The sequence below is a fragment of the Otolemur garnettii genome, unplaced genomic scaffold, assembly GCF_000181295.1.
Source record: "Otolemur garnettii isolate 467f Iridium unplaced genomic scaffold, OtoGar3 scaffold00012, whole genome shotgun sequence".
NCBI classification, from domain to species: Eukaryota; Metazoa; Chordata; class Mammalia; order Primates; family Galagidae; genus Otolemur; species Otolemur garnettii.
The window spans coordinates 3,395,305-3,406,132 of NW_003852407.1; the positions used below are offsets into that span (position 1 = coordinate 3,395,305).

The following is a 10,828-nucleotide window of genomic DNA, read 5'->3' on the forward strand; positions in this document are numbered from 1 at the left end:
GGAACATGTAGTGCTGGCTGGGGCCCCTTGGCTGAGGCTGAAAGATTCCAGATGGCCTCTCCCCTGTATCTGGGGCCTTAGCTATCCTTGTCCAGAAGCCCTCTCGTTGACCATTGATCTGCCTTGAGCTGCTCCGTGTTAGCTGGCTTCCAGGAGGAGGCCAGCAGGAGCTGCGAGGCCCCTTCAGGCCTAGTCCCAGAACCAGCACGGTGGCACTTCTGCCACATGCTATTGATCAAAGCCAATCACATGGCTAGGCCAGACACAATGGGGAGAGAGTCTACCTCTCAATAGAAATAATGGAAGGGAGTGTTGGGAGCCCCCTGGCAGAGGCCAGAGAAGAGTCTCTGCCCTATGAAAGCTTGCAGGATAATGAGTAGAGGGAGTAAGGTACTAAAAAAGAGAGAGGATGGTATTAAAAGTATGACTCTGTGTGGGCTTAACAATGAGTGTTACAGAACAGGAAAGAATTACAGGGGTGACATGCTGGGAATGTCAACCCAGGGATGGGCAAAGAGCAGAAAAGCGTGGACCATGGCCCCTGCCTAGGAATGAGGGCATGGTGGGCGGGGGCAGGGCACTGGAGGCCCTGTTACCTTCTACAGTTGAGTGTGCCTGCAAGGGAGCCTCAGGCTCATGTCAGTCCAGGAGCCCAGCCGTGGCTGCCATTCCTTTATAACCAAGTGATCTGTGGTTGGATGGCCAGTTCCCTGGATCCCAAGGCAGAGGTGGGTCCCTGGACTGCTGGCTCTCTGAATAGGACTTATATACACACAACCCTTTCTCACACTCTCTGTCTGCACTATTGTATGTGAATTGGTGGCTTTAAGGAAGGAAATGTACATATTAAATTATTGGGCTAGCTCCCACCAGGTAGACGAGGCAGCCTAGGAAGTGCACTTTCTGGCCCATGTTCCCTGGTGGTGCCTCCATGTAGGAGGGCCGAGCACCTGAGATGCTGCATTATTAGCTCATAAGCAGGGGTTCCAGGCACAGCTGGGGGAGTCAGTGAAGAGACAGAGGTAGGCATTCCCACCCTGGGAGACCGCTGCATTGGAGCATACGAAGACAGCACAGTGGGCCCCTCAGCTAGAGCAGTGAGCCCAGGGCACTAGTGGGACCCTGTGGTGTTGGATGCAAGAGGAGGCGGCTCTTGCTGCAGTGCATTCCACCTTGCTTGCCCAGACAGGCTGGGACCTGTAAGAGCAAGCCGCAGCAGGTCTCAGAGGCTGGTGTGGTGACTTGTGTTGCCCTGCCTGCCACACATACACAAGTAACCACAACACAGCGTGCTGGGGAGCCATAGGCTGGAGTGTTTGGGATGCATTGATGCTATTACAGGGCTATGTGGAGGGGAGGATGTAATTGTCCTGGTAGCAACTTAAAGTTTGGAGGTATCTTCAGGTGGGCTCATTTTTTAGTTTACAAAATTTCACCTGGATTAAACTTATTGTTCAGTAAGCCGTCTGTAACTTTAGCCTCTAGAACTTTGGGCCTTGATTGCTCTACAAGTTCATAGCCACTGTGCCCAAAAGCTATGCTCCCTTAACATTGGTGCTAAATTTGCTCATTCCAAACTTTAATGATTCCCAAGTGATTCCAATATGCCTTAAAGTGTGGGAAGAGCGGGCTTACCTAATTCCCCTTAGGTTTTGGTCTGAAGCAATGATTTTCAACCCATGGGCACTGGTGTGCTATGAGAGGATCTTAGGTGTGCCGTGAAAATTTTTAAATTATTTTTGAAAGAAGTTCAAAGCACAGTATGTTCCTTTTTTACTCTTTTTTTTTCTTTAAATCAATATAGTGTGTGCCATGGAAGTTTAACTATAGGGTCAAGCGTGCCGTGAAATAACAAAGATTGAAGAACACTGGTCTAAAGAGTTGGCAAACTAGACTTGGGAGTTCAGAACCACAAAGCCACCTTTCATGACAAGGATCCAAAGTCCTCCTCCGCGTGAGCAGTTAGGGTGGAGTATGGAATGTCCTGGGCTTTTCCCCTGGAAGCTGACTGAGCTGTCAGAGCTCGTAAAGGCAGAATAGGAGTCAAAGCCTGGTCACTAGTTTCTCTTTTCTCGTGGAAGCATCTAGTGGCTAATTAACTTACTAGTAGACATCAGAGTATTTAGTGTCATCCCTGCCAGGGTATAGTGAAAGTTTTCAAAACAATGATGAGATAGGCACAAGAAGCACATTTTTGTCTTGTGGGTTTAGTATGTTGCATAGAGGAGCAGTCACAATGCCGGTTCCTCATTCACTGCGGCGTTCAGTTCCAAGCATCACTTCATCTTTTGCAAGAGTCAGAGCTATAGCTGAGGGCGAAGGGCCACTGGCTGTGAAGAGGGTTAGTGAGTGCACGACTAGGTTGGGGTGACCATGTGGTGGAGCCCCTGGCACAAGTTGGGAAAACACCTGAGTGCCAGATGGGGTCTGAGTAGACCTGAGGATGCACAGGAGACCTTACGTAGCCCCAGACAATCCCAGCTAAAGTTTCCCCAGACACTTGGGCCCTTTCTACCCACGACCTCTCAAACAGAAGCCACTCAGAGTCCCTGATCCACATTTTACTCCATGCTGCCTCAGTGATCATCTGGGCTGGGCTTTTAGTTGTTTCTCAGTTGAGAACCTTTTTAAAATTTTACTTTTTTTGTCAAGATAAGTTAGCAAAGTTCCTAACAACATCTACAACTAGGTCTGTGGGTTGAGATGGCAGCAGCACTGGGGTTGAGCTTGTGGCTGACCCTTGTCTATAGGCCCGTCTTAAAAAGTTGTTACTCAAGATGTTTTCAGAGGCTTCTGTCTTCCTTGACACTGGTTGCCAAAGCCTGGGCTGTGATAATGACAGTACAGGGGCTCCTCTTCTCTGCCCTGCCTCCCTGGCCACAGAGGACCACTGTCTCGCTCAGGGGTGTCCAACTTTTTTTTTTCCTCTGTATATATGGGAAGAATAAGAGTTGTCCTGGGCTACAAAGGAAATACACAAATACTAACTGTGATATCTGACACCACAGATAAGCAAAAAATGTCCTCACAAAATCAGCGTGCAGCCTGAGGCCCACAGGTTGGAACACAGGTGACCTTAATGACAGCAGAATCCTTCCATGGCAGCTTGCTGCTCTTGGTCCCAGTGGGCTGACTGGCATCCAGTGGTAACAGCTGCTAGGGATTGGGCCGTGGCCTCTCTGTTTTGCTTCTGGGGCTTGGTGATTTCACAGGTCCACTGGTTCTTACAGCTGTGTGCGCCTGTGCCCTACAATCTCACACCTTCACCTGTCATTCCTTCCCAGGGTGCTGCCCACCTCACCCCAGGACTCCCAGGCTGAGTGTGTCCCCTGGGAGGTTGGCATGACAACCTAGGTAGCATCGTGGTGACACTCGGCAAGGTGCCAGAGAGCCTGAACTGGGAGGAGCTGTTTACCTGTCACTAGTGAGAGAATGGACTCTGATTCATCCCCCACTTCCTGGGTTCTAGAACAGGGAGCGGCAACTGCGTAGAGCAGCTCTCCAGGCTGGGTCCCTGGGCTGGCATTCCTCCAACGGCTGGCTGCGGGCCACAGTGGGCCCCTTCCATCCCAGGGAGGATTCTACCCCAGCTGTCCAGGGAGGGGCTGAGGTCCACTCTCATACTGCTTCCTCTGCTTCCAGGACCTCAAGGAACTAGTAGAAAAGCTGGAAAAGAATGAGAGAAAGCTCAAAAAACAACTGAAGATTTACATGAAGAAAGCGCAGGACCTAGAAGGTAAAGTGGGCGAGTGTGTTCTGTGGCACAGGCGTGCTCAGCTGCTCCTGCCGCCGGCCCTCTGCTTACTCTCCTGCTTCCCCAGTGTCCTGGTGCTGTGATCAGTCAGCCGTGGGATGCAGGGAGATGCAGATCCCACAGGCTCTCACTACCGCAGCTGGCCGGAATCTAGATGGCAGGCACTTGAATCAGCGGGTGTCTGGGTGCTTGCTCTGAGCGAGGCTCTGGCAGGGCTTGAGGTGTGGGGGTCTGGGATGGTGCCTCAGGGGGTCCTGCCCTCAGAGACTTAACCTTGGGAGGCAAGGCTTCCTGTGGTGAGAGAACTCTGTTCAACACTAAGGCCCAAACCTCAGGGACCTCCCTGCAAGCTGGGGGTATGTCAGGATGAAACTTCCAATCTGGAATCTGGCCCAGAAAGGTCAGGTAGAGATTTCAATTACTCTTCCAAAACACCAACGCTGTTCTCTCCCTTTGACTCCCTGCTGCAAATCTAATCATGTTACTCTTGCACATGTCACCCTACTTGGAGCCTTGCCTCAGCCTCTCAGCCTCAGCAAAGGAGCCTGGGTCCTGACACCACATGCCTGTCAGCAGAGCCCTGATCACTGGTGTCATTTTACTTGTTGAATCACCTACTGCTCTAGACCAGAAGCTCTTGGAGGGCAAAGACATATGTCCTGTTCAGCCTTGAGGCCTGGCCCACCCCGGGCACATGTGTGGGCAGAAGTGATCTCTACCCCACACTGCCCATGTGTCCCCCCCTAACCTCCAAGTCGTCTCTGGATTTCTCACTATGGTTCCTTGAGTTATTGTTCTCCTGGTCTCAGCTTCAAGCTCCTCCCCCTGCTCAGTCCTGAACATCTCCTCTCTGGTACAGCCTCTGCCCCCTCACTGACCAGGCTTAGTGCCTGCACCGGTGACTCATAGCTTCCTGGTCTGCCCCTGCTCTCGGTGCTGTCAGGCCTCACCCCTCCCCATTGCCTGCAGAATGATACCCCAGCCCTGTCCTCTCCATATCCACACTGCCCCACCTGGAGCCTCTTGTTCCAGGGACTTGTGTGGTGATGAATCAGGCCCTTTGCAAGTGGTATGAGAGTCCCACCCACCCTTCATCCCATCTCCTCCATCAGGTCCTTCCAGCCTCAGCCACCATCAGCGCCCACAGGATACACTCCTGGCCTGGCACCTGGCCTCGCCATCATGTCTATTCCTGTTCTTGGGACAGGGCCCTGCATGCAGTAAGCACCCAGATGTGCTTGGGGATAATTCTGGATGTCTGCCACCCCTCCCCATAGTATTAGGCCAAGGGACCACCTGATTCAGAGATTGACCAGGGCTTCCTTACCCCCAACCAGGCCACTGAAATGCCTCCCAAATTTGCCTTGTATAGTTGCAAAGACCACATTTAATGGGTTCTCTAACCAGAGTCTGTTGGGGTGCTGGAGATGGCTGCTTCCTCTATCACTGGCACCGTCCTGCTTCACCACCCAGGCCTCGCCCTGAACACCTGGGCTTGTGCTGTGGCTTTGTCACAATGGCCACTCACAGGGAACTGAGTAGGGCAGGCTTGAACAGGGCCTCCAACATCCTCCCAGAAAAGTGGTCCCCCTTTTCTGAGCACCTAGTAGGGAAAAGGAAACAGCTGCCCCACAGGAGGGGTTGAACATCTTGCTGTATCACATCATATGCACATTTTCTCGGCTCCCAAGCATGCTCATTGCCTCCTTAGACGTTTTCCTCTCCTTTTCTGGAGTGGCCCCCACTGCCAGGTGCTGAGTGCCCACCTCACACTGGGAGTGTGCCTCAGGCTACAGGAATAGACCAGGTAGAGAGCGCGGGGTATCAGAGAACGTCTAGTCCTCGAGACACATCTGCCCACCATGGGCCTCCACCGGCCGTCTCATTCACACCACTGTCATGTCTTCCCCGCTCAGCTGCACAGGCCTTGGCTCAGAGCGAGAGGCGGCACCATGAGCTCACCCGGCAGGTGACGGTACAGCGGAAGGAGAAGGACTTCCAGGGCATGCTGGAGTACCACAAGGAGGACGAGGCCCTCCTCACTCGGAACCTGGTGACAGGTCAGTACTGCTGTGACACGCCATGCTGCCCGTGCCCCCACACACATACCCCCACTATCCCCAGCTGCTGCTCCTCATAACAACCCACAGCTCTTCCAAATAGAAATTCCGCCTCTATCGACACATAAACGCGGAGAGAGGCCTCTGTGCCCTGCCCAGGGCAGACAGAGATGGTAAAGCTCTGTGTGGCAATGGTGTTCTCGTGGCAAAGCAGCTCATGCTTCTGGATCCATCCACAGCCAGGCCCCCTCCCCCCCAAGCACTCTTGTCTCATCTAATCCTCACAACCTCCCTTTAAGTGGAAACTGCTCATTTTATGCTGGAGGAAACAGGCACCCACTCCAGTCACCAGCCCAGGCCACACAGCTGGGAAGCAGTAGATCAAGGATCAGACTCCCTCTGTGTAAAACTTTACAGTGTGTAAGTGCCCGGTGACCCAGCGTGTGCAAGCGTGGTCTCTGGAGCCAGATGGCCTTTGTTCCTGCCTGGCCATGTGGCTGTGGCTATGCTGGTCCCATTGTTCTCCTCTGAAACGTGGAGGGGGAGACTGTACATATAGCATAGAGTTGTGAGAATTAAAGTTAACAGTTTGTGACACACAGCACAGTCCCTGGACCAGCGTATCAGTGTCACTGTCAGCCTGGTGAGTTGTTTAGAAGTAGTGCATAATTCAGGCTCCAGACCTGAGTGAGAATGGTGACAGCAAGATTCCCGGTGGCGTCTGCATGTGTTAATGTCTGAGGGGCGCTGAGCTCGTGTGGAGTGTGTAAAGTCACATTGCCCCATTGTGGCATTTCACCAGGATTGGTATTTACGTCCCTGTGTTTACTCGAAGCTTCTTATCCAGGGGTCAGAGCTGATCCCCCACCCCCCTGGATGTGCTCCCCCAGGGTTACCAGACAGTTATGAAAGCCACTTTGCAGAATCACCCCTCCCTAGCTTGGTCCTCACAACTTAAAAGAATTTTTCCTGTTAAAGGAGCCTCCCACCCCTGGGCTTGGCTGCTCAGCCAGGGGGACGGGGTTTGTGTCTCACTTGCAGACTGCTCAGCTCTGCGCCCTGTGTGCTGCTATGCCAGTTGTACTGGCTTCCTCCCCTCTGGTCTCATGCCTCATCTGGCTTCAGCTCAGTCCCTTCCCACTCTGGGCCAGCCTGGTCCAGCAGCCCTCCAGAGCCAGGAAAAGAGTCTTTAGAAAAGAGAATCCTGCATGAGGAGAGGAGAGTTTGGTCTGATTTATGGGAACAGCGACACTGACACTGCCTCCCCCATCACACAAAGCCTAACAAAGGTGAAAGTGCTGTGTTAAAACTGCAAAACCCTCCTCAAATGTGAGGGGTTCCAAGAAGTGGCAGCTTTTGCAGCAGTATTTAGAACAAAAATTACGTTAGAGATGTGTACTTAAGGTTATCGAGGTCCCACTCCGAGCTTTTGTCCAGGGCTAAAGGATACAGGAGAATGGAGTGTGACTTCTGCCTTGAACAGATTTTGCTTTAACTATTCAGTTTAGGCATTTTGTTTTGCTTTTTAAGAGGGGGTCTCACTCTGTTGCCCAGGCTGGAGTACAGTGGCCTGATTATAGCTCACTACAGCCTCCAACTCTAGAATGATCCTCCTAACTCTGCCTCCTGAGTAGCTGGGACTATAGATGCATACTGCTTGTGAGTGTGTGTGCAGAGATAAGGCCTTGGTGTGTTGCCCAGCCTGCTCTCGAACCCCTGGGCTCAAGGAATCCTCTCTCCTCAGCCTCCTGAAGTGCTGGGATTATAGACATGAGCCACAGTGCCTGACCAGTTTAGGTGCTTTCAGTAGCTGCCTTATTACTGACTATTGTGCTCTTTTATAAAGTTAATTTCCTCTACAGTTGTCCAACGGTAATACGATCTAACCTCATCTGAAACTTCCTCAAGCAGATGGCACCTTGTTCAAATGCAGTTAGGATACCATTCAATGAAAAAAAAAATAAATAAATAAAATAAAATAAAAAAACAAAAAAAACAAAATGCAGTTAGGAATGGATCTTTAATCTCTGGCGACTAAAACACAAAGTTCACAGCATCAGAGTTAAACAAGTAATGAATGCTGCATCTGCCAGATATGTGGCTCCTCCCATCACCTGCACTGCTGTCATTGCTCACGTGGCCCCAGGCAAGGTCATTTGCTGCTGAGCTGCCTAGGAAAGCACCCAGTCATCTTCCCTCCAAAAGACACCATCCAAACAAATGCCAAGACTTGACCGACACCTCTTAAGTACCTGGCACTGGCCAGTTGCTGTGGAGGAGAAAAAAGTAGATGCAAACATTTAGCCAGGGAACCTGAGCAAGCCTTGTTCAGTCACGGTAGAACTTTCCCAGGCAGGTCAAGCTGTTTGCAGTTGCATATCAGTCAGGCTTGAAGCAAGAAGCTATGGGCTAGAAGTCTAGGCCTACAAAATTATTTTTCTGGATAAATGTTACTGGCATTTTTAATGAGAGCCAGTGGCCAATCCATAGCCATCTGTTGGACCCATGAAATGCCCAAATGTTGACGGTGTACCCACAGTATTGTGGGCTGTAGTTAGCATTTAGCTGGAAGGATACACCTGATGGGACAGTGTGACCCTAGTCCTGGCTGGAGCTGTCGGAAGCACAGCTCCAGTCGCCCCAGTCTAACTAGGATGGTCCTGGCAGATGATTTGTGGATGTTTCACACCTGCAGGTGGGGGAAGGTGGCCACCCCTCATTGTGATCCCAAGCCTAGAGGTGGCTCCCAAGGCCTGGTGAGGTCAGGGGCCAGGGATATAGCACAGGCCTGGCGCCTGCACTCTGCTCTCACCTGGCATCTTGCCTTCCACCAGGCCTTTCTTCCCACCTCTCTGGTTTCTCCCACCAGTCATTGCTTTAAGCCTGATCTGCTGACTTCCCCTGGGGCACTCGGGAATAGAAAACCACCTGAAAGCTGCTTTCTGGCCCTCCAGGGGCTTTGGCAGGGGAAGGCCAAAGGGGATGAGTGTAAGTCTTTAGTTCATGGGGAAAGTCGCAAGTCTCTCCCAGTCCTACCAGATAAGCCTTCCTGGGGCACAGGGGATGGGTTTGGGGTGCAGGAGAGGTATGGGTGATGTATGGGGTGGGATGGGGGGCCTGCTTGATCTCTCTGGCTGTGAGGCAATGGGCAAACACTGCTGGGTAATTTATTCTAGAACTGATGGGCCAGAGGTTGCTCCAGCCTTCACCAGCTTGGCAGGTTGGCTTTTGGGGAACATAAAGTTGATCAATTTCTGAGGCCAGCCCTCGTGTTCTGGAAGTGGTGGTGCTGAGAAATCAGGCTTTCTCGCCCCTGTGAGGGAAGCCAGGTCCTATCTTTAGCCTTCCTCTAGCACAGGCCTCCTTGTGGCTGAAGACTATGATGTGTGGAGGCTCTTTTTCTCTGTGTTGTAAGTATGAGGCCATTGGGAGCCTGTTTAGTGATGCAACACCAACAATTAGGAATGTGGTGTTGCTTGTTTGTGTTTTTAACTGTGGTGTCTGAATCTACTGGGAGGGTCAGAAGGAGTTTGTGTAACCAAGGAGCTTCTCCCCAGCTCCACTCCTCCTCCTCTGGCCCCCAGTGGTCTGTTTGGAGATGAGCTGCAGGGAAGTACAGAAAATCTATCTCAGAGGAGGACACCGACAGCCCTAGGTGTGCCCACAGATTAACCTTTGCTGTTTGTGGCTGCCCCTGTCCCTTCAGAGCTGAAGCCCCAGATGCTGTCAGGCACGGTGCCCTGTCTCCCCGCCTATATCCTCTACATGTGCATCAGGCATGCAGACTACACCAATGACGACCTCAAGGTGCACTCCCTGCTGACCTCCACCATCAATGGCATCAAGAAGGTCCTGAAGGTAAGCAGCCCCTGCACAAGGTCACGGTTGACAGTGCACTGAGCGAAGCCAACACCACACCGTCACCTCTGTGCATCTGGGTTTTACAGACACGAGTCTTCCCAAGTCCCCAACTCTGAAGGTAAACGAGGCATAGAAGCCCCGTGGAATCAGGGTGCCTTAGGCTGGGTGAGAAGTGGCAGAAAGCTGGAACTCCAGTGTGGCCTTCCAGCCATGTCCCTGCTAAGCCTCAGAGATGCCCACTTCCAGAGACCCCAGGGAAACTTGCACAGCCACAGGTGGGTGGGCTTCATGTTGTTGCAAGTTCAGTGACACACTTGGGACACAGGCTCTCTCACCTTCCCAAGGGGCCAGCTGTTTGCTGCTCAGGGTCGTGGCCCAGGGAGGGCTGCTCATATTCACAGGCTTCCAAGGCAAGGCAGCCTGGGCTGGGGCTGGGCTGTTCACAGGGTGGTCAAGGGGCTCAGGAATGCCCCGCAGAGACACAGGACTATTTGCAAATGTAGTGGCAGCCATCACAATAACAAGCCAGCCTGTGGGTAGAAGAGGAGCCTGTCTGACCAGGCCCAGGTGATGGGAAGTGAGATTTTTAAGGGAAATCAGTCCTCAGCAAGAATTCCCACCTGCTAGCAGCTCCCAAATGTAACTACTCTTAAAGTCTGTCTTCGTTTCTCTCTCTCACTGCCACTTCCAGGATGTGAGCCGTTGGCCCCTGCTCTGAGCATGCCAAAGCCAGCCTGCAGCTTCTACTCTCACACCAGCAGCTGCCCTGCTCCCCTGCCGCCCCTGCCTTGGGCTCCACGGGCAATTTTATCTGTTCCCGGCTCTAAACGGGTATCATCTCTGTGCTGGTGGCTCTGGCCTTGACCTTTACCTTTTTTATGAGCCTCCAGCATATATGAGCTCCTTTTTTATGGGCCCATCTGGGACTGACGGCAGATGTCACTTCTCTAGGATAGCATTCCTTTGTCTAAGCTAAATGAGCACGCCTCAGCCCCACCAGTCGCTTCCTACTCGGCCTCCCTGTCTTATTGTAGCTCTTACCATTCTCTGAGTTTAACTCACAGTCACGCCTTCCAGACAGAATGAGCTCCACGAAGTCATTGGTTTTAGTGCAGAGACTGTATCATAGCTGTTTTGTTTTGTTTTTTTTTTT

General features: G+C 52.0%; 1 protein-coding gene across 1 annotated transcript in view; it reads left to right on the forward strand.

Moving 5' to 3' along the window:
* MYO5B (myosin VB) overlaps positions 1 to 10,828 on the forward strand; it is a 316,910-nt gene that overhangs the window by 294,930 nt on the left and 11,152 nt on the right. The window contains exons 30-32 of the mRNA XM_023510163.1: positions 3,643 to 3,736; positions 5,671 to 5,814; positions 9,521 to 9,672. Of these exons, the coding sequence (XP_023365931.1) occupies positions 3,643 to 3,736; positions 5,671 to 5,814; positions 9,521 to 9,672 (390 nt within the window). The remainder of the gene's footprint in view (positions 1 to 3,642; positions 3,737 to 5,670; positions 5,815 to 9,520; positions 9,673 to 10,828) is intronic.